This window comes from Schistocerca americana, chromosome 2, assembly GCF_021461395.2.
Source record: "Schistocerca americana isolate TAMUIC-IGC-003095 chromosome 2, iqSchAmer2.1, whole genome shotgun sequence".
NCBI classification, from domain to species: domain Eukaryota; kingdom Metazoa; phylum Arthropoda; class Insecta; order Orthoptera; family Acrididae; genus Schistocerca; species Schistocerca americana.
Window position 1 is genome coordinate 433287509 of NC_060120.1, and position 27914 is coordinate 433315422.

Consider the following 27914-nt stretch of genomic DNA (forward strand, 5'->3'; position numbering starts at 1 on the left):
AGTTTCATACACCTGTAAGTACAGTTTGTATGCTGTGCGAAATTCAGCGAAGAATCTCTCTTACTTATGAAAAAAAGTGTACCTATAGCAACAAATGCAGCCAATAGTAAGTGAAAAAAAAAAAAACGATGAAATTTCACATGTAAAAAAAAAAAAATTATGTTATGTTTCTGAATTTCCTCTGGTATGAGTATAGACGCTGGACATTAAAATGTCGTGTAGTGCCTCTCCTGCTCCAAGTTGGCCTGTATGACATGCTACCTCCATTAATAAGTTGCAAGAGAAGCTAAGGTTTCACATATAATGTTGATCTTTTTTGTGCACGTTACACTTTCAGATACATAATACAAAAGGGCAAGTAAAATTTTTAATAATGACATAAATTTCTGAACTTCTGGGCTCGAATTTCTTCTAAATGGTCATCCTCGAAGAGTTGATTTTTAAATGAGAGTCAAACAATCTGTCATTTACAAAATTCATTGTACATTCTTAGGCATAGTTCACCTTGCATAAAAGGAAATTTACATTGAAAGTAATGCTTTTTAAACCACCATTCACAATATTTTCCCGCAACCTGTTACAGATAGGTTCTTCTGCAGTTGCCAGAGAGCATCAGATAACAGGTGTCACCGCGCTTGCGCAGCTACGATGACGTAGGAAGCCCGTATGTTTGTACGTGTAAAACATTATGTCGTAAAAGAAACAAGGCATCAGAGGGTCCAAGAGCATCAGAATTTTGTGAACCATAGTAAAATGCATAATTTGGCTTTAAGTGCACATTCATATGTCCAGATTCAGATGTAATTTTTTTTGGAGTACCAGTACTGTATCATCTCATGTTTGGTTCTTTGTTATGGCATAATGCCTCATATGCTAGAACATGAAAATGTGGACTTGAAATACAGTGAACAGTTGAAACTAGCCAATGGTGTGGAATTAAACACTTCGTTTCAAATAAATGGACTGCCTTAGCAAAAACGATTAATAAAAGCCAAATTTCTTTAGCAAACCGACAAAAATTACATCACTGTTCTGCAAGGCGATTAATGATTGACTGTCAGAAAGGTGGAAATGAAATAAAAACTGAAACTAATAAAATATTTTAGCCTTCCATAATTATGTGAATTTATTTTAATTAACTTGAAAGCTCCCGATGAAGCGAAACGAGCACTGTATAGTGTGTGAGATACAGAGGCAAGCGAGTGTGCCAAGACTTGCCCCAATTCACTGATATCAGCACTATGTCAACTTAATGTGTCTGCGTGTAGCGCACAAGTATTGCACCATAATTAAGTATAAAATTGAAGGACAAATTTTCATTTCAAAATCTGTCAACATATATTTTACTGTAATAACATTTTAGATGTCAAGTCTTAAGGTAATTAAATCAATAGTTTTCGCAAAAATACAGTTTTAAGAAAAAAATAAGTGGCCTAAATAATAAAGTTAGAAAGCCAGAATTTGGCCAGAATGTGCCTATGGAGGTTATAAATAAGTAGTGCAAGATTCAAAGCAAAAGAATTAAAATTACAGACAAAATCCACGTTTTTAAGAAAAATTGAAGGTGCTAAATATTAAACTTAGAAATGTAAAAATTTGTTTTATGCTTCAGTTCAACCTAAAAATAATAACTAAGAGACTATGTTAAGCTACCTCTTATAGTTTTTGAGTAATTTAATGAAAACCAAATTTGTAACTAAAATTTACCCATTTGTATTAGATTAAGTACCTGTAATTTTAATGATAGAAAAATTTGGTACAACAGATGATAAAACCTACTAAATAATAGAGCTGTAAGAAATTGTAGTATTAATAACTGCCAATGTGAGTTCTATTAAAGTTATAGTTCAGAGCTAACAATCTACCATCGGTTCCACTCTAAAATTTCTAGAAGGCAAAGTTTTTACTCAAGTAGGCTGAAACTTTCTCTGTGCTTTCAAGCAACTTACCAGAATATACATAAAAATTAAGAAGAGTCTAAATTAATTCATAACTCTGTTATTAAAGATTATGTGTCCAAGAAAGCAGTCCTGCAGAGGCTGCTGCTGTGTGAATAAGGCAGATGACAACAGGTGTTCCCTCGGCCATCCGCTGCGGCAAATACATAAATACAGCCCAAGAGGCAGGGAGAAGGTTCACTTTACATTCAGCCACTGGTAGATCCATGTTAAACGTCGGATCATGCTCTGCCTCGGATGACGTCAGAAATGGACTGTGACAAAACGCATATTTTCTTTAATAACTGGTAGGTACTGTACACTGTCCTGGATCACTTAGATTTTGCTAAAGGGACTGTTAGTTTGCTGCCTGTGAATAATGACAAATCTGCATGGCAAGTGGTGACTATTATTTCCACTTTCGTGGTGAGCATTTATTTCAACCATTTATTGGAGTATTAGTAGTCAGGGGAATGTACCATAGAGGTCGCCTCTGAACTGATAATAGCGCTGTTTAAGATAGAAAGATTTTCTGTCAATTGAACCTAATGACTTTCAAAGTGTTGTACGTAAGATAATTTAGTCAATGTGTGTTTGAACTGGAGCTTTATACCTTCATTTATAATCATAGTCCTGATCCGGCTAAGTAGAAAGAGAATAGAAACATTTCTTTCAGTGGGCTGGACCAAAATGTGGCCATGCAGACTGGAAACTAAGGTCAGTATGTTCTCCATCACTTTCTGGCTGACCACAAAAATAGTTGCCAGGCTCAGGTGAGAAAGGCGGTGAGCAAAAACTAAAACAATAAACAACTATCATCTTCATATTTTACCTGCCACCCCACACTAGCCACAGAAACCCATTTTGTTTTCATTTGAAGTGAGAACGGCAAACAAAGAGGAACCAGCAAAATCACTAAATGTAAACACAGGTCATGTGGAAACTACCCACCTCCCCACTACAACTCAGACTGCTGTGTGCATCAGCCCCAGATCTACGATATTTCCGAACCAGGGCAATACTAGATAGCGACGGCACCCCTTCCTTCCCCATTGAGCGTTTGAGGTAGGATGCCAAAAATTAAAAAAAATTGACCTTCCAAAAATATGTTCATTTTGTAGTGCACATCTTTCTGAAGAGTCTGATACATAAAACATGTGTGTTCTAGGAAATTTAACACATGTTGGTCTTAAGTGTGCCATGGTGCAGTCCCACGCCTCTTCACACAGCATTCTTCTATCACACATCACTGTATTTTGCTCTGTAGAATTCAAATGTGTATATTTTGTAATGGATGCCATCAAACTATACTCAGGACAGTGGAAATTAAAATGTCCTGTGATGCCTCTGCTGCTCCCAGTCGGTTGGTTTGACATACTGCCCCTCTTAAAAAAAAAAAAAAAAAAAAAAAAAAAAAAAGCTCACAATTAATACTGGATGGGATTATTTGTAACTGGGAGAACAAGAACTCTTCAGAAAATTTGCACTCTTTATTGCCTATTAGCTAATAACTTGCTGTTTAGTGTGACATAAAATTAAATATAGGATACATAAAACCAGTAACGACAAAAGAAAAGCAAGACAGTATACATTTCTCCAATCCTTAAGTCTTAGCATTGTTTTCTCTCTAATCTTGCTACAGTTTTACATGGTGTACTTTCCTTTCTGTGAAAGAATCTATTACCTCATCAAAGTTCGTCAAACATTTTGCTACATGAACAAACGAAATGTCGTTGCCTAATACTGAAAATGCTGTTAACACAAGTAGTACCCAAGACTGGTGTGGTTTATCGATCTGATTATGTGTATTTTGTCACTGTCTGCTGGAGACAATGAAATAGGCCTGTCAAATATTGCAGCAATTGTGACATACACCAAATAAACGAGATTGTTTTGGCACAAATGGTCATTTTTATAACACAACAGAATATAATTCATTAATTACCAATATCAAATGACTATTAGGCCTACTACAAGCAAAAAGCATTACGTTACAAAATAGTTTCACATTTCATTCATACACTCCAGCTTCTCAAGCATGAGATTGGAAAGTAGAAGTACAAAATTTTTATATAAATTTGGAATAGACATACTCTTCCACAATGTATGTGAAGATCCCGTTTCTTCTCCTTCCTTGTTCTAACAAACAATCTTGTCATCACTAATTCTGTAACTATTCTTGTCAAAACTTACTCTTCAGTTAACTTCACTAACCATGCCACAATCAACGATTTAGTTATCTCGCATTTATACCCCAGTTAGGCATTATTATGTGTTCGTATAACGTGTTTTCTGCGCTACTCCCACAATAGAACTTAAGCAGCTGCTAGCCACAGACTGTACAACTGGCCCTTACTAGAGTAGATGTCTGGCCACAGATGTTCTGTCAAAATTTCATTTTCTTGGATACACTAAGAAGATAATACTTGTTGTTCCTGTTAGTCTTTTATTTCCATTCTGGTAGTCTGAATCTATGGATTTCACTAGTAATTATAACAACGCTGATCATTCGCAAACCCAGTCAACCACATAAACAAACAGCGATTGGTATTCACCCGTTCGGCTTTATACCACTCAGCTCATATAGCCCCGTCCCCTTTTGTGTACAGGAAAGTTTATTTCTAGATGTGACAGGGATTCCCCTGGCAGACACATCACATACACTATGCCAGGCATTCAAAAATCAACCTAGAATGTGTTCAAAATCCAACAGGGGCGCATTTCAAAATCATATGAATAATCAATAGACCAACGTGCACTGGATGCTAGGCGCTTTGTGAAACTACAGGTTTTTTCCTCAAGAATATGAATTTGCCCCCCCCCCCCCCCCCTCCAAAACTGCCACCCGGGACAGATACACCCCCCCCCCGATCCGGGCCTGATGCTCATGCACGAATCTGGCAGCTTGAGCAAGCCAGTAAAATTTTTCCGGGTAGCATCCGACAGCTTGCAGCTACTGCTTATACAGCTAACAGCCACCTTCTGCAGCCAGAAGCGGGAGAGGGCACTACTCGCACATGACTCAACTGCGCATGCGCATGAGCCCGCTTGCTCAAATGAATCTAATGTAAACAGTTGTGACATCACGCTCATAAGGCAATTTGTTGTTATGAAGCATTGCATAATGTTCCTAAAGCCTTCGACACATTTTGCTGTTGGTAGACGCTTGTATGAGCACTGTGTTTAGTTGTTGTATATGGTGCATTTCCTTTGCAACTTAAGTTTTATTTCAGGTTTCTTTTTCTCTCATTCATGTTTTATTGCTGCAGTATTATTCTGCAGTAGTGGGATACAACAATATCCTTTGTTAGAGTGCTGGTTCTTACCAGTCAAAATTACAAAAATTTAACCGAAAACAAAAACAATGAAAAACTCCCGAAATTCTAAAAAATTCCCAGGTTTTCCCTGGTTTTCTCCCAGATGAAAAAATTCCCGAGTTTTTCCCGGATCTCCCACTTGCCCCGGGTTGTGTACATCAGCCAATAAAGGAATATTCTTGCTTGAAAGGTTCACAAGGATAGCCTTCGGTTCACAAGGATAGCCTTCTACAGTATTGCCTAAACAGCACCAAATTTTCACAAGGTGTACCTGAAGATGGCTAGAAGCTGTGTCGTGAAAATATTGTGCTGTTTAGAAAATAACATCCAATTTTGTTGATGCCTGTGAATCTTTGAAGCAGTGATTATGTCAGGAAAGCCTCAAATATCACAAATAGATTCCTTATACACAGAAAACTTGAGAGAATCTGTGTCTCATAATGCAACATAAACTTAAAAGGATAATAGACTCAACACTCAGTAACTCAGAACAAAAAGTCTTATAATGTAGGTTGAATAGTAGTGCAATTAGGAAACTAGTGCAGAAGTGGAGTATAGTGGAGGAGGAGGAGGAGGAGGAGGAGGAGGAAGAAGAAGAATAAAAATAAGAAGAAAAGGGCCACTCACCTTGTAAAATCCCATTTTGTAAGTATTCTGCCTGGAATTGGTGCCAGTTGTCCTGTGTGACACCCAGTGCAGAAATATCGACCCAGGTACTCACAATAACGGAAACGGTTTGAATATTCTGGTGCCACCTTCATACCGCAACCAGCACAGCGGTAGTTTTGCTTCACCATCAATGTCCTACGCCTGTGGTATCACAATATTCAGATTCAGTGCTAGGTGACAACAAAGATCTAGTGGCTCAAGTTATAGTATTTTCAGTCTACTTAAGCTACAGTTAGCAAGCACTGTGCAAGAATATAATTTTTCACTTTTATTTGAGCAATATTGTCTCATTAAATTCTTGAATGTAAGTAAGAAAGTATGTAAGGGCATATAATTAATGTAGTATTTTGGGACAAGCATGAGTTGTTCTCCTAAGTACTGTTTTACTATCCCAGGGCAATGTGCGGCAGTAAACAATGTGATAGTGAGAGGCTGCAATAATGTCATGTTTAACACTGCCACTGTTGGCCACTGTCCTCCTGTCTTACTGATTTCATGGAGAAAGGGAAACATTAGGGCGTAATGTCCTACGGATGATCAGGTCATTACAAACAGAGCATGATTCTACGATGGGGAAGGGATCTGGCCATGTCCTTTTCAGAGGCATAACTACAACATTTACTTTGAAGGATTCAGGGAAATTATCAAAAATGTGAATCAGCATGGCTGAATGTGAGTCCACTCTCTTAACCTTGCAAAAGATAACACAGAAAACTCTTTGAGATTAAAAACACATTCTGTCATATATAAATTTGTACCAGCAGGATGGTTGATGAGTAGTAAATAAAGTTGAGATTACTTGCACGACGTGCCTGATATGTGATTGTATTTTTGTGGCCAATAAACTGAACTGATTGTTGACAATGAATTTGCATTTCCATGAGCAGATTCTTGGGAAAAATGATACTTTTACAGAAAAGAAAAGAAATCAGAATGCACCTTTGTAAAGAACATATTCTCAAAATGTGTGAAGAGTATATGATGTGGGCTTTGCTACAAGAAAGATGAGCCACTGCTGTCCAACAGAAAGATTGTCTTAGTGTCACTATCCTACAGTGCAGGATCAAAAGTATGAATGCTACATCCTTTCTCCTGCACAGGCAAATGGAGCAATTCATCTGATTCTTTTTGCATTTGATGTGAGGTATGGTGGGTCTTAAGGGGCTTATGGAGGCATCATTAGTTCATGGGCAGTTCCTCAACAAACCACAAAAAAGGTTTTCTTCTTCACTATACTTTCACAGTCAGCAGCGGGCCAAAACACAGCCGAGGATTCCGAGACAACTATGCACAAAAAACAGCTAACATTTTTTGATAGAATTCTAAGATCCTGATCTATAACAACCTTGAAAATTATCCTGAGATCTCTGTGTGTTTCCAAGATAGAGAGGTTCAAAGTTACTCTACTTTTACATGTAAAATCCAGTATGAGGTGAAATATAAATAATAAATAACTGCAGCAAATAACTCAAATTTTAATGGTATATTCTCTAGTCATTTATCTAGCACAGCCATCTCCTCATTTTAAAAATCTTCATCCATTATCAATAAACACCCCTGAAACAGGTTTAAGGGTACCACAACCCAGCTGCGGATTCAGAGACAGTTACACACAGCAAATGATTGTAATTTTTAGGACGTATTTCTAAGATCTCGATCTCAAACTACCTTGAAGGTTTTCTCCATACATTTGCTCATTTATGAGATGCAAATGACCCTACTAGTACACATAAAATATGCACATAACATCTGGTGTGAGGTGAAAACATAGTTTATAAAGTGATATAGCACAGAGAAATATGCAGTTAAGTGCCTACATTATCATCTGGTAACCTAGTGTTTTAGTACTGAAGCATATGCAAACATTTTTTGCATTTAAAAACCAGACTGGAGTGTAAAATTAGTTCTGAACTATTTCAGTTTCAAATAAGGAAACTACCAAAAATCTTACTGACCCTTGAAGTTCTTTTCATATGGTTTACATGCCTGCTGCAGCAGGGAAAAGAAGGGAACCAGTAGAAAAATGCTTCTATCAGAGCACAAAACTGCGAATATGTTCTGGTTCATTTAAAACACTGACTGAAAAGTGGGGTATGAGCTGCCTACCCATTGCTCCACATAGGCCCCACAGGAACATATTTTAATTGGTCAAGTGAAGACAGTTCTCATTGTAATATTAACACAGATTGGACATTTATCAGTGATGGTGGTTTCACCAATTGAAGAAAGCTGAGAACTTTGTCTAGCCACACCAGCTGTTACTCTGTGGCATTCTGTAATAGTTACCTATACATCATATCACATAGCATTATGAACAACAGAAGACCCGACATAAAAGTTGCAAAATTGCTTGTGTCTGATCAGTTTCAATAAATACAGCTACTGTTAACTATTGGACTTTTAATTTAGTTTTATATTTTAATTATTTTAACACCTGTATGTAAACACCTGTCACACTGTATGAATAGTGATCAATCAATTATGTATAGTTCACAGTGACAGAACAGTGCTAAGAAAAGAGTGAAGGAAACAGTGCTGTGGGAGGGGCTTGGGGAGGAGGAATAAAGAGAAAGAGAATCTGGAAGTGGGTGACAGCCAGTGATAATGAGACAGAACATACGACAATGACAACAAGGAAGAGAGAGAGAGAGAGAGAGAGAGAGAGAGAGAGAGAGAGAGTGACAGTGAGAAGAGGCAGCAGCAGGAGGAAGGAAGAAAGGAATGAGATATTAGCGGTGAGAGGGAGCAAGAGGGAAACAGTGACAGTGAGAGGAGACTGTGGTAGTAGGACAAAATGAGGGGGACTGTAACTGTGACACTGGAGACAGTGAAAGAGAGACACAAAGAGATAATGACAATAATTAGTTGGGGTAACTGAGTGAGTGAGAAAGGGCAACAGGGAGTGGGAGGGTACGAGTGACTTAGAGTGACTGACTAATGGGTACGAGTGACTTGCAGCTAGGGGAGCTTGTGGGAGTTGGAAGTGAGTTGCGTGTTAAAAAAAGTGTGATGTGTTTGCATGCCAAAATGTTTGGGAAAATTTTCAATCAGAGTTTTTTAAATAAACAGAAACTTATTCACATATTTTGTGCTCCGATAGGAGCAGTTTTCTGCTGATTGGCTTATGCCCTCTTCTGAATGGTTTCCAAGACAAAACACATTTACTGTACATCGTTACTTATTTTCTGTACTAACCAATACATTGTCAGGTTTACGTGTGTCCTCATGTACAATAATATGTAAACATGTCTGCTTGTGTTTGCATATGTGTGGATGGATATGTGTGTGTGTGTGCGCGAGTGTATACCCGTCCTTTTATCCCCCTAAGGTAAGTCTTTCCGCTCCCGGGATTGGAATGACTCCTTACCCTCTCCCTTAAAACCCACTTCCTTTCGTCTTTCCCTCTCCTTCCCTCTTTCCTGATGAGGCAACAATTTGTTGCGAAAGATTGAATTTTGTGTGTATGTATGTGTCTGTTTGTGTTTCTATCAACCTGCCAGCGCTTTCGTATGGTAAGTCACATCATCTTTGTTTTTAAATATATTTTTCCCGCGTGGAATATTTCCCTCTATTATAGTATGTAAACATTACAATTTGCAATTTACAAAGTATCATCTGAAAAATATGTGTTTTTAATGCATATCTGGAACACTGATAAGAGCAGAAAGTAGCTGCGTGCTGGTAGTAGGACCACGCTGCACCCTTTCAACAACATGTTTCTGTTCCTGCACAGGTTGATGAATTACATGTTTAGAAAAAAATGGAAACTTAGGAGAATACCTGTTTCACGCAATGTGCTGAAACTCTTATAAACACTCTACCACCAGGAGCTTGACATTTTGGTATTCTTCAACAATAGTAGGAGTGCTGCCATTGCAGAAGCCTTAAACGTAAGAGGTCAGGTCTATTCATTGCCATTAGGTCCAGTATATTTCGTTATGTTTCACAGCAACGAGGTAGGTTGAGCTAAAATAAAACATAGAGATTGGGTGGGTAAGACACATATGTGCGTGTCAGCAGCCCAAAAACAAATGTACCTTAAATATGTTCTATCTCCAAATCCTTCAGAATAGGGCACATGTCCATATGAAGCTTTTTGCTTCAATTGAGTGTTTCTCTCATATCCTTGAACATTGACCACTCCTCCAGGGATACCCTGTATTGAATAATTACAAAGTTAGTTTGATCCACAGGAGTGCATCATGAGATGCTCAATGGCAGATGCTTTAAACAAATGCCCATTATCCTTTGATAACCTACTAAAAATTTTCAAGAAACAGCATTAAGTGAGGGGTCTGAAAATACAGTGATCAGCCAGAACATTAAGGTCACCGGCCTAATAGTTGGTACATCCTCCTTTGGCATGGATAACACTGGCGACACATGGGGGGGGGGGATGAACTCTGATTCCACGTTCAACACATCCCAGATGGGTTCGATCGGGTTCATATCTGGTGAGTTGGGAGGGTAGCTCATCAACTGGAACTCACCACTGTATTCCTTGAACCACTCCATCACACTCCTAGCCTTGTCACATGGCACATCATCTTACTGAAAAATGCCACTGCCTTTGGAAAACATGACTGTCACGAAGGGCAGTGCATGGCTTGCAACCAATGTACAAAACTGTTTGGCCATTAGGGTGCCTTACATTAGCTCCAATGGACACATGGTTACCCACATGAATGTTCATGAGATCATATGGAGCTGCCACCAGCTTGTCTCCGTCCTGCAGTTCCGGGGGTTTAGGGAACTGTTTCCCTGGATTCGCATCCTCCCTGCAGTTCCGGGGGTTCAGGGAACTGTTTCCCTGGATTCGCATCCTCCCATCAGCATGATGAAGAAGATATTGGGATTCATCAGTTCATGCAGTGTTCTGCCACTGCACTAACATACAGTGCCGACGGTCACATGCCCTTTTCTGTTGTCGTGTTAACATTGACACATGCCTGTGTCATCAGCTGTGGAGGCCTATCATTACAAGTCTTTGGTGCACTGTGTGTTCAGACACACTTGCACTCTGCCCAGCAATAAAGTCTAATGTTAGTTTCATCACAGTTTGCCACAAGTCCCTTTTCACCGGTCTGCCCAGCCTACGACGTCTGGCATCTGTAATGAGGGGTTGCCATCCAACCCCATGTCTGGACATGGTTTCATCTTGGTTTTGCCACATGTTGACGACAATCACCACAACATGCCTTGAACACGCTAGAGTAGTGTAGTTCCCAAAATGCTTATGCCAAGGCCCTGGGTCATCACAGTCTGCCCTCAGTCAAACTCAGATAGATTGTGCACCTTCCCATTAAACGTGGACTGAACACTTACTACGTAGTATCACATGCAGTGTGTGTGTGTGTGCCTGGCAGTCATTCCTCACCACCGACGCTGCTTTCACTTGGATATTACATCGGTGATCATAATGTTCTGGCTGATCAATGTATATTACACCCCACGCATACTCACTCCTGTATGGACTAATGACTGGACTAGAATAATTACAACATGCACAGAAGCATTTAAGTAATCATTATTCATGCATTCCATATACAAACTAAACAAGACGAAACCTTAATACATGGTACAAAGGACAGTACCCTCTGCCATGCACTTCACAGTAATCTACAGAGTATTGATGCAGATGTAGAGAGAGAGTAGGGTGAAGGGAGAGGATGAGGGAGGAGAGGTATAATGAATACCTTCGAGCAGTGAGGGAAACAAAATAACTGGTGTGCAAAACTTAAGCATGAAAGTAACTTCTGCATGTTCCATTGCCAAGTAACACAGGTTGATGAAACTTGGACCAAACGTAGAAAGAACTGCTGCAGTATAGTACAGAAGATAACTGAAAGAAAGATGCAATGAGACAAACAGAAATGACGCTTTTATTCAAAGACAATAATTACACTGAAGTTGCTATGATTCATGATGGTCCCCTGGACATTACTCAAGATGTTTCTTTATCGGTTGTGTGATCACCACAGGTGGCAATGCTTGCACTGCAAGGTGCTCCCACGCTGGTCATAAAATTGGTAACGAGTTCTTGTGAGAGTGTTTTATTTCGCCACCAGAGCAGTTGACAACTGATGGATGGTCATTGGTGCATATGGGCATGCTGCAATATGTCTTTCCAGTGCAGCCTACAAGTGCTCAATGTGAAATAAATTTGGGGAATGGACAGGCCAGTCTATCCGCTGAATAGCCTTTTGCTCCAAGAGCTGCTCCACCTGCACTGTTTGATGCAGTCATGCATTGTCATCCACAAAAATGAGGTTAGTGCCAAACGCGTCCCTGAAAAGGGCACATGGAGAAGGAGTACTGTGTCACAATGACACTGACTGGTGAATGGACCATGTCCAAAGATTTGGAGGTCAGTATGCCAATGCAACATTATGCCTCCTGTAACACACAGATCACAAAAACGATCCTGCTGTATGGTGTACTGACCTCCAAATCCTTGAACACGATTCAATGACCAGTTAATATTATTGAGACACAGTACGCCTTCCCCATGTGCATCTGTTCAGAGGTGCATTCAGCCTCAACTTTATTTTACAGATGACAATGTGTGACTGCACCATACAGCACAGGTGGAGGAGAATTTCTTGGAACGAGGAGAGATTCGGCAAATGGACTGGCCTGTCCCCCAACTTCAAGTGTGGGATGTGTTAGGAAGATGATTGCAGTACACTCATAAGCACCAATAACCATCCAGCAGTTGCCAACCGTACTAGAGGAGGAATGGAACATCCTACCACAAAAACTCCTTACCATTCTTACCTGGGAGCACACTGCAGTGCACACACTGCTATCATGATGTTCACACACCCTATTAAGAATCATGTCCTGTCTTGTGCAATGTCCAAGAGGTCATGATGAAACACGGGTGACTTCAGTATAACATCGTATTTGAATGACGGGGTCATTCTGTTCCACTCATTTTGTATTTCTTTCAGTCACATTCCGTATTATGCTATAGCAGTTCTTTCTATGTACTGTACTTACATAGAGCTATGTCACTTGGCAGTGATGACTCATGTGGCAGTTACTTTCATCCTTAAGAGTTGCACACCACTGTAGTTAAGATTAGGGAAATGGACACTGCATACTGCAGATAGTATCACACAGTTTCACTTCAAATTATTGTTTTTGTTATTATTATATTATTAATTCCTTTAACTCGTTATGTGGAGCATAGGGCTGCAACAAAGGATCGCAGTCTTGTTTTGCCTTCTGCTAGTATTTTCACTTCTTCCCATCCTATTCCTTGCTGTTGTCATACTGCTCCAACTGATTGTCCCCATGTCATTATGGGCTTGCCTTGTCTCCATCGTCCTTGCAGGATCCAACAAAGAGCTTCCTATGTAGTATGTTCATTTGGTCTCTTAAGTGTATGTCCTGACTCTCTCCACTTCCTGCTTCTTATTTTCAGCCCAGTTGGCTTCTGGCTGGTTCTTTCACAGAGTGTTTAATTAGACACTACATTTGGCCACCATTTTCCGAGGATGTTCCTCAGATATCTGTTGTTGAATGTCTGCAGCTTATGGATTAGCTGCTTTATCACTTTTCATTTTTCGCATTCATAAAGCACCACACATTTTACATTACTTTCAAATATCTGCAATTTGGTCCTCAATGTTATTTCCTTCAATCTCCAGATAGAGCAGAGAGTTGTAAAAGTGCCTCTGGTTTTGTTGATGTGCTGTTAATGTCCTCCATTGGACCACCATATGGTGTAATCCGAGATAGCAAAACTTAGCCACCCTTTCAATTACCTGGCTCCCAAGCTCGAGCTCTGCAGTGTTGTCATCATTTGCCCCCATGTATTTCATTTCTTAGGCATTCATTTTCAAACCGACATTCTTTGCCGCAGATTTCTGATCTTCTACTTTCTCTTTCATGTTGTTGAGGATGTGGGATAGAAGGCGAAGGTCATCTGCAAAATGTGTTTCACTGCTCCATTTTATTCCTCTCACTCTATCCATTGCTTGCATCATTACAAGATTCAGTACTATTTTAGATACTATCGGCGAGAGCATGAAGCCTTGCTTAGCTCCTGTTTTCACTGCTACTGGGTCTGAAAGCAGACCTTGATGTTGAAGCTGGCACGTGTAGTTTTCATACGTGCACTTGACAGGAGCAATTATTTTCTTGGGGAATTCCAAAAGTTTGCAGTGAGTTACATATTTTTGTTCTAATTATATTGTCAAAGGCCTTTTCAAAGTCTACAAACAGCATGTAAAGTGATGACTGGTATTCATATGAATATTCGGCTATTATACTCAAGGTGTTTATCTGGTCAATGCAAGGGTGACCTTCCCTGAATTTTCTCGTCTACATATGTTTTTATCGTACTTAGGATTATTAGTGAGTGGATCTTGCTTGGGATTGACAGCAGGGTGATGCCTCTCCAGGTCACAAACCAATAGGTCTCCTTTCTTTGGGAGCTTGATGAGTATGCCTCTGTTCCAAACACTTGGTACTTTTTCATTCCTGCATATGGCTGTCAGGAGTGGATGTAAAATTTCTGCTGTTATAGAGGGATCTACTTTGAGTAACTCTGGATTGATGTTGTCCAGGCCTGGAGCTTTTCCATTTTTTATTTGTTTGTCTGCTTTAGTGATTTCTTCTTCAGATGGTGGTTCTATATCAATCGATATTTCAAGTGGGAGTCCTTCCCTGTCCACATTCAGTTGAGTTAGACTGTCATCTGTAGTTTCACAGTACACAATGTTCTCAAAATGTTGTTTCCACCTCTGCACTTGGTCTTCTTGATTTGTGAGTAGTTTTCTTTGCTTGTCCTTGATTGGCATATCACCACCAAATTTCTTATATGAAAGTTTACTTGTAATGTTGGATAGGGTCTTGTTATTGCGTCTGTTAGCTGCTGCCTCCGCCTTAGCTGCAAGATTATTGATGAAGGTTCTCTTATCTTTTCTGACACTCCTCTTCACCATCCTATTTAATATGCAGAGTTTTCATTGGATTACTTCTTTTGCTCATCTTGTCAGTGCACAATTTAGCCAGAGTTTTCCCATACTCCTCTGCTGTATTGCATCCCAAGTACATCCGCAGATACAGTATTGTCTTCCAGGGTCCTTTGTTCCAAGAATTTGTTCAGCAGTCTGTGCACAGGTCATTTTCAATGCATCCCACTGACCCTCAATGTCGTCCTCTTCAATTCCTCTGCTAAGCACTTAAAAACAATTTCTCAGCTGGATCAAGAACTCCTCTCGGACTTTCCAAAATTAAACTTAATCCTCTTCTGCCCACAATGTCTCTTTGTGTGAAGATATTTTGAGATGAACTGTTGCTAGCATAAGGTGGTGGTCCATACTGACATCTGCTCCTCTTTTATTCCTCACATCTAGGTGTGATCTTAGCCAGGTCCTACTAACTACAAAGTGGTCTATCTGGCTGCACTGTTCTGCTGTCTGATGAAACTCGTGACACTTTGTGGCACCGTTTATGGGGGTAAATGGAACCTCTAATTATCAGGTTAAATGTGCTGCACAAGCCTATGGGACATTCCTCATTATCATTTTGGGTGCCCAATCCATGTTGCCCGATAATCTGCTCTACCCCACGGTTGTCATTCCTAATTTTTGCACTAAAGTCACCCATTAGCAGGAGGATACCTCTTTTTTGACACTTTTGCAATGTTTCTTGGAGTTTGCTATAAAACTTGTCTTTCTCTTCATCCTCTCACATTTCTGTTGGTGTGTAACACTGTACAATGGTCACTGGTCTTACCCTCATTGCAAAGCAAGCAACTATGATTCTCCCTGTAAATAGGTGCCACTCTGTCAAAGACTGCTTTGTATCCAGTCTAGTATTGGCGCCACTCCTTTACTATGGTTTTTATCCTTTCTTCCAAATAAAGAAGGATATGCCCTTCCTATTTTTTTCTCCAAATCCAGTTATTCTTGTTTCACTAAATCCTTCAATTTCTTATCTGTATCATTCCATGTCTTGTAACACTTCCCTTTGTTTCCCTGTTTGCCACATTATTCTCATGTTCCAGAACGCTATTTGTGTCACCTTTTTCACTGCCAAGGTCGTCATCTTTAAATCCATCCAATTATTGGTATTCTCTGTTCCAGTTTCTGTGATATGCTTTGATATTTACATGTTATCAGTCCATACACCCTAGATTGATGGGAGGGCTGCTCCCTTAAATGCAGTTCATTCCAAATGATATTTAAAAATATTCCATAAAAGTCACTTTGTTTATGCACAATTCAAGGCCAAAATATTTGGGATCCACGGAATGATAAAATTCTATAATACTATTCATCCTGTTACCTAATAAACATACACACAATGTGTCATATAACTGATGTGTATTTTGTAACATGTAGCACACAGTACACAAATATTTATCTTTATTATTGAGGGCAGGTTTCCATAATCTTTGTAAAGAAACAAACATAAGCCTGATGTGTCTGAGCTTTGTAAACAAACAAGAGCCTGATGTATCTGAGCTTCTGTTGAAAGGTAAGTTGGTGTATAGCTGTTGTGAAAAAGTATGCAGTAAGTAACACTTCTGTATGGTATTGAAGAATCTGCATGAAACACAGAAATGGCTGAATAAGTTGGATAACTAAGGCCCATAATGCTGATATGGACAGTGCTAGGGAGGAAGTAGAATGGTTGAGAGGGGAGAATGGTAAAAAGAAGTGGGAAGTAATAGCTGGAAATAGAGGCTAGAGAAATAGAACAGTACCTGATAGTTTTGTGACCGGAACAAAAATATACTGCCTTGAAGGGGGGCAGGGGGAGGGGGAGGAGGAGGAGGGCAGAGCACTCATAAAAGGAGGAGGAAATGAAATGAAACTTCATGGGTTGAGAGGGTATATGATGTTATTTCAGTGATTACAAAATCATGTAAAATTTACAGAGAACTTCGCAGTATGAGCCCGTCTATCAGTATAATGTTACACCTGTTCTGGCCAGGATGCATGCACTGATTTGATTGGGGATTGTGTGAAAGCTGCAGTATCCTCTCATGAGGCAAGTTGGCCCACACCTACTGTAACAGAGATGATGTCCAAGCTGGTTCCACATATCTTCCATTGGGTATATATCTGTGGATATTTCTGGCCATGGGAGTGCTTCAATATCATGTAGACGGTTCACAGACACATAGGCGAGTATTGTCCTGTTGAAAAATGACACCACAATACTGTTGGATGAGAGGTTACTCATGAGGACACTGAATATCCACAACATACTCACACATGGTGCCCTTGATCACAACTGGCCAAGACCTGAAGTTATACTCAATGGCTCCCCACACCATTAAGCAAGAATTATTACCAGTGCACTCTTCAAAACATCTGAAGGTTGCTGCCGTACTCGCTGATGAAGTCAGCCAGGATAGTGCTAAACCACTAAACACAATGCAATGCCATTCATCAGCAGTCCACACTTCCCGGCCATCACACCACACAAAAACCATGCTGAACCCAGCCACCTATGTAATGGAATTAACAGCAGCTTACATATGGGACAGTTATTCCCTAGTCTGGATGCTGCTAGTCTCTGAACAATGGTGCAGGGTGACACAGAATGTTGCAGGGAATCCATTACTTGTTGTTGGATGGCAGACGTAGAAGGTGTTACAATATGCTTAGTGCACAATATGGCAATCCATCCTTGTGTTGGGCAGGTATGCTGGATGAGGAATATGCTACTCTCACCTTCCCATGCAACCCAAAATTCCACCAATGCCACATCCAAATTCCCCACAAACCTGGATATAACACAATTTGGTGAGCCAACTAAATGGAAACCCACAATGAGATCCCTATAAAACTCTTTCAGGTGCTGATAATACTGTCTTACACAAGTATGTGGCATCTCTTGTGTCCTTTACATTGATCACTCAACATCTGATGCCTTTCATGGCCTTATATACCCTAGCAAGCCTAGTAACAATCTAAAACATGAATAAAACTAATGCACTATGGTGGCCATTCTAACTGTCAAAGAGAATTGCAACTTGAATGATTTATATACCCACTGATGGTGTTACAGTGACATCCAAGTTAGTTTTCTGGGTGCTGCTTCTTTTTGTCAGGCATTGTAGTTTTGCCCTCCTATCTCAACTATTTACGGAAGAGTCTCACACAGACTGCTGCCAAGAGTCAGCAGGATTTCAATAGTTAATCAATTTCATTTTGATTATCTACATCTACACCTGTACTCTACAAAATCCCTGGCAGGAGGCATTTCCCATTGTACCACATTAAGGTTTCTTCTTGTTCCAATAGTGTATGAAGTGTGAGAAGAATAACTGCCTAAATGCATCTGTGCTTGCTGTAATTAAACCAATCTTGTCTTCCAGACCATAAGGCAGTGATATGTAGGATGTCAGGCCTTACTTTGTCCTGAAAATTGTGGTTTTTTTCTTTCCATTTTTCTCTTTTCCAACTTCTTAGTAACACAATGGAAATGAGTGTGAATGTATGTGATGCTATTATGAATAACATTCTAAAGTCTCTTTTTTTTAATTGGTAACATCTGAGAATGGACTATTACGAGGTGCTTCTACAAGAAGAAAAACGTACACCAAAATGTTGTTGTATGTTTCATAAGAAAAAATATTGTATTCTAGGTTTACTATTTTAATAAAGCATTTAAAAGTTACATTTCTGATGCATAATAAATGTTGAGTCTTTATTTTTAGTACAGTTCTACATAGTGATCAAAATGCCAAGCAAACTGAAATTTTTGATACACTTTTGCTCTAGCATTGCACTTTGAACACAATGAATCTGATAAATAATTTAAAAATGATTTACTTAACAGCAACATATAGTAAGTACAAATGGGCTGCTTGTGTCTGTATGTGTGGATGGATATGTGCGTGTGTGCGAGTGTATACCTGTCCTTTTTTCCCCCTAAGGTAAGTCTTTCCGCTCCCGGGATTGGAATGACTCCTTACCCTCTCCCTTAAAACCCACTTCCTTTCGTCTTCCCCTCTCCTTCCCTCTTTCCTGATGAGGCAACAGTTTGTTGCGAAAGCTTGAATTTTGTGTGTGTGTTTGTGTTTGTTTGTGTGTCTATCGACCTGCCAGCGCTTTTGTTCGGTAAGTCACCTCATCTTTGTTTTTATATATATATATATATATATATATATATATATATATATATATATATATATATATATATATATATATATATATGGAATACCTATGAGTGCAACTTCACTGTGAGAGGGAGGTTTCAGAAATCCACTGAAGAGTGTGTCCAATGATTTGAACCCTGTTTTTGCCTAACAATAACGGTAGGCCCACTAAGAAATAATGAGAAGTATTAATAATTTACTACTTTAATAGGAAGAGATGTGATGAGGGTTGTAGCATCTTTCTAGATGACTCACTCAATGCTGTTTCTTGAAAATTTGTAAGTAGGTTTTTGAATAATAGTTGGTATCCATCTGGAAGCGTGTGCCAGTTGATTATCTCTGTACGATGGGAATCAAACAAACCTGTGTGATCATTCAAGCTGCCCTTCTTTGTATACACTCTCGAATGGGTCACATGAGTTTTGTAAGCAGTCTGTTTCACAGACTCGCTAATTTTGCTAGTATCTGACCAGTAAACCAAAGTCTACCACCTTCTTTATCTACAACTGAGCCTAGGTGATCATTCATTCCAATTCTAAAACATTTTTGCATTTTGTGATGTGCACCCTTTTACATTTATAAACATTTAAAGTTAGTTGGCAACCTTTGCACAAGTTTAAAATCTTATCACTACGAGCCTACATATCTGTGTAGCTTTCTTTCAGAGAGTATTTAATTATACATAACCACATCATTTATAAAGAGCCTCAGTTTATTGTTAATACTGTCTGCCAGTTTATTAATATAAACTGAAATAGCAAATGTCATAAAACAGTTTCCTGGGGAGGCTGCACCTTCCCCACCATGAAACCATCAATACAATTTAAAATTTCATTTTATACCCCATATTTTCATACTTTTGTTAATACTTTTGCTCCTCAGTCAAATGCTTTACGAAAGTCAAGAAATACTGCATCTAACTGATTGCCCTGACGCATGGGTCTCAAGACATGATATAAGAAAAGCACAAGTATGGTTTTGCTTGACCTGTCTGCGGAATCCATGCTTGTTAGGACTGAGAACATCAATCTGTTCAAGATAACTCATCGTGGTTGTGAGCGCATGTTATTTTATAAAATTCTGCTACCCTTCTTATACATGGGTGTTTTCCTCAGATTATTGGGCAAAAATGGACAATGCATGGGTGAGAAAATAAATACATATAACGCTAGACAACAACTAAGGATGAATGGCAACTTTATGATGGCTCCATAAAAGCCTTCGTCTATCTGAGGCCCACCAAACATCAGCACTGCCCCACTTTGTTAGATGCCACAGCTTTCACAGCAGAAAGTCTCTCCCATACTGTCTGCTTATGCATGATGCATCTGCAGTGATGATGAATTTGTTGGCCAGTACGCTGAAGTTCTTAGGCCGTGTCCTATGTATGCGTCACAAGTGACCAACAGCGAGTGACGACTGGATATGCAAGCAGCAGCATCGGGCGAAAAGCTCAGTTGTCCCGCATGCAAGTGACGATCTCACGCTACAAGATGGCTACTTAGAGCCGACCAGCTGTTTCTATAAAACATCATCCCTAAACTGTAGAATACTGTAGCTGGAGAGTAAGGCTAAAAAATTAGCTTTATGTATGAAAATAAAGCAAAAAGGAATGCTACGCATTAAATTTACTAAAGGAGGAATCTTCTTGGAGAATTTCATAATTTATATCAACAACTATGAAGATCACCAGACACATTCTTTGAATACACATGAATGAGCAGAGGAACATTCAACATCAATAAATTAAAGATGATATTTTTCACATGATCAAGAACATTTAACAGCTGATAAATGTGGAAGAATGATTGACTACGTAAACATAAAGAATAAGCTCAACAACCACGAGCTAGTTGTGGTATAATGGCAGCGTTTCCAGTCTGTGATTGCAGCTACGAAATGGTACTTGGTTCAATCCCAGCTACTACCTATATTTTAACTGGCTCATCGACATTTCTGTATACTAAGTTTTATGTCTACTGTTTACACTGCATTGCTAAGTGTATTTTTCAGGTCTTGCCAATGTACTTGATCTTTAAGTGTATACACACCTATCCCAGTACATCCCATACATTAACTTCCTAATAAATTACAATTAACAACCACAAAATTTTACAGATATTTGATGTTGTGAACGTAATTCGTCAGCAGTCAGTATTAAGGCCAAGTGTTTTAGGTAATCTAAAAAGTCTATAAAAGTAAAGCATACAAAATTTTTGAAAAGAAACTCAAATGTTTTGTGAAATGATTTGTCTAAAAGTCTGAAATAAAAAATATTAGGGAAACATTTGATGCATCTCATTTTCTGTTTATGATTTCGAGCATCATTCAAAGGCATGTAGAACGATCCTCTGATCTATTTATTTATTTTCCACAAATCATTTCCAAAAGTAATTGACCAATTTCTTTCATTTTTAATTTGACGTTTTATTCAGAAAGCATGATCTTAAGGACTCCTCATTTGCCTGCCTAACGCCTTCTGTTCTCAAAAATTCTAATTTTGGTACTTGATTCAAAGGAAGCCTTTTTGACATTTAAATACCGCCCCAATGTATCTTTTTATATGCAAAATAACTACACCTTGAATAGATAAACTTTCTGACACTTAATTAACATAGCTTGGCTTCAGCTTTTCGTGAAATATTTCAATTTCTCCTCAACTCATTAATTTTCCTTCATTACCCTGATTACTTTCAAGCAGTTAAATATTTTTGTGCAAAACGCTGGTCACTTTGATACCCTGTTTACCTGTTTCTCTCTCTTTGGCTATGTAAATTATCATGGGGTAATTTATAGGGAGTCTTGTTTTCGCTCTGCCCATGTGTTATTAAAAACCTATCAAGTGTTTATCATACAATGAAATAGTCCTTTCTGCATGCTGTCGTTTCCTAAAAATGTCACAGAGCAAGGTGGCACAGTGACTAGCACACTGGATTCGCATTCAGAAGGACGACGATTCAACCCCGTGTCTGGCCATCCTGATTTAGGTTTTCCGTGATTTCCCTAAATCGCTCCAGGCAAGGGCCATGATGGTTCCTTTGAAAGGGCACGGCTGACTTCATTCCTCGTCCTTCCCTGATCCGATGAGACCGACAACCTCGCTATCTGCTCTCCTCCCCAAAAACAATCCAACCCCAACCCAAAAAACGTTGTTTCGATATCTTGAACCGTTTATGAGGTACGATGATTTTTACAACCATAAAGGATTCGAACGCAACATGAACGACCCGTCCGTGGATATAACTACCAACATCTCAAGAATGAAAAGAGGTTTCATCCCAGGGTCAACTTTAAATACAATTTAGATATACTGCTTTTTAAATGAAGTATATGGAAAGTCTACGCAATGTGATTTATCTCTACAAATTCTTCAAAATTTCGTGCAGCCATGCACTCAGTTTCGTGCAGCACAGTAACTATGACAAATAATGAAAATAAATTCAGACCTTTATCGAGCAAAGGTACCAAGCTATAAGATGCGGAAGAATCAAATTTTTTTCACTGAAAAGTTTTCTTAAAATCAGATGATGTGTATTTTATAGCTGCCATCGCGTCCGCTCCACTGCTTTGCTGAGAAGACACATGGCTGTCGCTCTCAATGTCGCGTGTGCTGCAGCAACAAGATTCAAACATCTTTGTATTCAAACATCGCTAGTTGTAGCAGAGAACAGGCAGCACCACTGATGTTGTCCACATAGGACACTGCCATAACCATACCTGCAGCGGTGTTTCGTCGTCTGAAGCTGTCACATGCCATCGGTCGCTTCTGTTGCTTATGTAGGAAGCGGCCTTCACAGATGGGCACTACCTTGCAAATCTGATCTGCAAACAGATTTTTTTTTGTCATATCCACTAATTCCCTTAATCCTACATCCATTCCCAGAAACCTGCTATGAAAGGGCACCACTTATTACCCAGTATCAGTGCAGACTGAACAACTTAACCACTCTGCCAGGACATATCATCAGAATCAGCATCATCATCAGAAATGTGGAATATCCTTCCCATCTCTCTCCATGTGGTATTTTATTGTCCATCCAATCTACAAAACATATGGCCCATCCACTTACCACACCTATGGCCAACCTTTTGCAACATGGGTCATAGTTGCTGTGGAATCCCAGGTACAAGAGCAATCTTATACACCCAACATATTCTATTCCAGTTCTGTCACAGGCTTATACTACCATGTCATAGGCAGGTTCATATGTGAAAATCATTACAGCACACACTAAAGTGCCAAAGAAACTGGTATAGGCATGCGTATTCACATACAGAGGTATGTAAACAGGCAGAATACTGCACTGAGATCGGCAACACCTATATTAGACAACAAGTGTCTGGTGCAGTTGTCGGATCACTTACTGCTGCAACAATGGCAGGTTATGAAGATTTAAGTCAATTTGAAAGTGGTTTTTACAGTTAGTGGATGAGCAATGGGGGACAGCACCTCCGAGGTAGCGATGAACTGGGGATTTTCCCATACGACCACTTCCTAAGTATACCATGAATATCAGGAATCTGGTAAAACACCAAATCTCCGACATCACTTTGGCTGGAAAAAGATCCTACAAGAACAGGACCAAAGATGATGATGATTGGTTTGTGGGGCACTCAACTGCACAGTCATCAGCACACATACAAAAGTCCCAATTTTTACACAGTCCAATTGCTTTACACAGCCCAATCTAGCCACTTTCATGGATGATGATGATGATGATGATGATGATGAAATGACCAGGGCTACACTAACACCCAGTCCCTGGGCAGACGGACCAAAGATGACTGAAGAGACTCATTCAACATGACAGAACTGCAACTCTTCCACAAACTGCTGCAGATTTCAATGATGGACCATAAACAAGTGTCAGCATACAAACCATTCAATGAAACATCATCGATATGGGCTTTTGGAGCTGAAGGCCCACTCATGTACCTTTGATAACTGCACGACAGAAAGCTTTACACCTCTTCTGGGCCCATCAACACTGACATTGGACTGTTGATGACTGGAAACATGTTGTCTGGTCAGATGAGTCGTTTCAAATTCTGTGAGTGAATGGACGTGCACGGGTATGAAGACAACCTCATGAATCTGTGGATCCTGCATGTCAGCAGGGGACTGTCAAGCTGGTGGAGGCTCTTTAATGGTGTGGGGCGTTGCCATTGGAATGATATGGGACCCTATGTCTACATATGACACTTGACAGATACATGTACATGTGCATCCTGTCTGATCACCTGCATCCATTCATGTCCACTGTGGATTTCGATGGACTTGGCCAATTCCAGCAGGACAATGTGGCACCCCACACGTCCAGAATTGCTACAGAGTGGCTACAGGAACACTCTTCTGAGTTTAAACAGTTCTTCTGGCCACCAGACTCCCCAGATATGAACATTATCAAGCATATCTGGGATGCCTTGCAATGTGCTGTCCACAGGAGATTTCCGCCACCTCATATTCTTATGGATTTATGGACAGCCCTGCAGAATTCATGGTGTCAATTCCCTCCTGCACTACTTCAGACATTAGTCGAGTCCATGACATGTCATGTTGTGGTACTTCTGCATGTTCACAGGGGCCCTACATGATATTAGGCAGGTGTACCATTTTGTTTGGCTCTTCAATTTACACCAACTCTGTTTTAACTTTCATAACCCAGCTGTTCACCTGGATGAGTGTCACTATGACCAGTGGCAAAGTTGACCATCCACTGGCAGAACACACTGTTGAGCACAACATGCATGACTTTAATGGCTTCACCATTCCTGTAGCATCCCTCCTAATACCAGCCTCTCAGAATTTTGTAGATGGGAGTTATCTTTATAACACATCCTTTGATCATGCAAGTGTCCTGGCCACAATTTCTGCCACACTCTCCCCCAATTCCCAATGCATCACAATTCACCCCATTATCATACACTCACACTTTCCTCTACAGTGTCTCCCTTCTCTTCTTGTCCTGTCTCCCACTCCACACCCACTCCCATGACCCAATTTCCCTGCCTGGCCAGGGTAGTTCACCACTGAAATATTTCAAGGGTGAAATATTTCAGTGTTCTCTTGCCAGTTCTTCCTCCCAGCTGTCAGCTACATCTCTCCCTCCATTCCTCTGGCATTCACCACTCTCTTCTCACCCATTAAACTAGACAAAACCCTTCATTTCTATTGGACTGCAGTGTCCAAATAATAAAGTAAACACTGACAATTGTGTGTGTGTGTGTGTGTGTGTGTGTGTGTGTGTGTGTGTGTTTTTGTAGCTTAGTTATTCTTCCATTATTGCATTCCACCTATGAATTCCCGGTATCATATTAAATTTAAAATCAATGTGGACAGGATGCCATTTCAAAATTATCAATTACATTAAGGAGAATTCTTCAAAGGCACTGGAAGAAGATCCCAAAATAAATTTTCAGTATTGGATGGTGAAGCAGAAATACCACTAGGACTAGTGTGTGATTACTATTTCATAGGAGACAGGAGAAAACATCTGCAAGTTGAATAAAAATATTATCAAGATAATCCAGGATGAAATAGGACATTATTATGAAAAGGATAGCTGCTTCTCACCATATAGCAGAGATGCTGTGTCGCAGATAGGCGCAACAATGAGGATGAGGCTGGGATGGGGAGGGGAAGGGAGAGCAGGGTAGGAGTGAGGGATGGTAAAGTGCTGCTTGTTGGAGTACACAGTGATGAGGTGGAAAGAGGGTAGGGTAGATAGGTGTAGTTGGGAAGATAGAAGGAGATTGGGGGCAGGGGGTAGCGGAAAAGGAGAGAAGTAAAAAGACTGTGGGTATGTTGGTGGAATATTGCAGGAAGAGTTCCCATCTGCACACTTTAGAGAAGCTAATGTTGGTGCGAAGGATCTGGATGGCATAGGCTGTGAAGCATTCACTGCAATGAATAACATCGTGTTGGGTGGTGCGCTCAGCAACTGAATGGTACAGCTGTTTCTTGGCCACAGTTTGTCGTTGGCCATCTATGCGGACAGACAGCTTGTCGGTTGTCATGCCAATGTAGAATGCAGCTCAGTGAATCATTCAACACCAACTATTCTGAAGGCAGGTACCTATGACTCAGGATCTCCACTATATGGTGAGTGACAACTATTAAAAGAGTTACTTATTTTTTCAAAGACCTCTTACCATAATATGAAAATTTTAGGCACGGGACATCCTACTAATTACAATGATAGGAATAGTGGATGTACTTCCTCTGACAGTGTGAGTAGTAGGTTCAAGGTATCTAGAAATTTTCTGTCCTTAAGTGCTTTCTATGGTATACATATTCCCTAGAACATATTCTCTAGCGTGATATGACAAACATGTGGTGAGCACTTGCCCACAAAATCAATATAAGTGACAGTCTACAGTCAGTTTTTGAGCAATGAATCCAGTACGGACAACTTCACCGATCGCTGATGGAGCAAATGCTTTACATGTAATGAATAGCACACAATTCCTTTGCATCAATTCATCAGTTTTATTCATACATTATATCATAACTGTGCACCAGTTTCAATTTGGCTCAATGCCGTATTACTCTTTTTTCCCCAGTGTTTCATCACATAACAACAATCTGAAACATCAAGTGTGCACTGATACCAACATCTCCCTTAACATTATCTGATAAGGTTGCCAAACAAACTGCCTCTCATGCAACAACATTAAATAATATCAACAACATGAAAGACTTACACAGGCGGTGGGTGAGGAGTGAAGATGACTTGTGGACGAGGTGGTGCCCACTCCATAGTTCCCCTGAGGGGAGTTGCTAAGTGCATATCCATATCCTCTGCTTCATCAGGGCTGATAGGCCAACTTGTTGGAAGAGGGAGTAACTGTGGAAGAAAGAAAAGAAAATGAAAATTTATCAATTAATAATGAAGATCTCCATTCCAAATAAATTATACATGAAGAAAGCTATTTCATTCCAGAATCTGTAAATATTTTTATATGACACGTTTACAAATTTTTGTAAGTGAAATTGTATATTTTCCTCCATCTTTTCAAAAATTCCTATTTGTTCTAAAATTAAAATATGAAGGAACTACTGAGCTTAAGCTGATCAAGGCTGCCCCCTCCTGAATCTTGGTTATGAAACACCTATAGATAATCAGAATAAACAACATGAAAGAGAGAGAGAGAGAGAGAGAGAGTGCACTTCCACAAACAAATTATTATTAATAATAAAATAAATAAATAAAATAATAACTAAAATAAAATAACAACTAAAATAAATAATTAATAATAAAATTCTGTCCTTACTTTGGATACAATATCCTGAAATAATGCATCTCATTTGAACATTATTGATAAAATATTTACGATAAATAAGTATATCAATCTCTTGTCACTTTCTTGAATTAACCACCCCATTCAGCATGATTGTATGTCGACTATCACAGACTAACAGAAAGTATCAGATTTCTTATGTTCCAACACACCAGCTGCAAGTGGACTGAGAGTTTTGTTCATGAATGTGAGATCAGTACACCCTGTGGAGGACTGAGGGGAAAAAAATTAAACATTTGCAGTACACTCAGCTCACCAACGATATACAACTGGATGAAAAACTTTGGCTGCAAGATAGCTGGAAGTTCTGTGGTGTGCAAGGCTTTACTCTGGGCAATTGTGCATGAATAAAGAAGACTAAGATAAGGAGACTTCTACTGTGAATACTTTAGAGATAAGTAGTTGATATCATTCATAAGCCATTGTAATTTCAGATCATGGTTAACATCTGCCATAAGGGGATTTTATGCTGAGTGAACTTTAAATGTATGCGACTGCATAATCACATTGACATCAGTAGGCAGACTGTAAAGAGATTGTTCATAATTGTTTTCGGAATAT

General features: G+C 39.5%; 1 protein-coding gene across 2 annotated transcripts in view; it reads right to left on the reverse strand.

Annotated features, from left to right (window-relative positions):
- Nucleotides 1-27914, reverse strand: part of LOC124590873 (run domain Beclin-1-interacting and cysteine-rich domain-containing protein) — a 209883-nt gene that overhangs the window by 19650 nt on the left and 162319 nt on the right. For both annotated transcript variants that reach the window (XM_047131682.1, XM_047131681.1), the window contains exons 9-10: nucleotides 26757-26899; nucleotides 5882-6064 (exon numbers count right to left, since the gene is read on the reverse strand). In XM_047131682.1, coding sequence (XP_046987638.1) covers nucleotides 5882-6064; nucleotides 26757-26899 — 326 coding nt within the window. The remainder of the gene's footprint in view (nucleotides 1-5881; nucleotides 6065-26756; nucleotides 26900-27914) is intronic.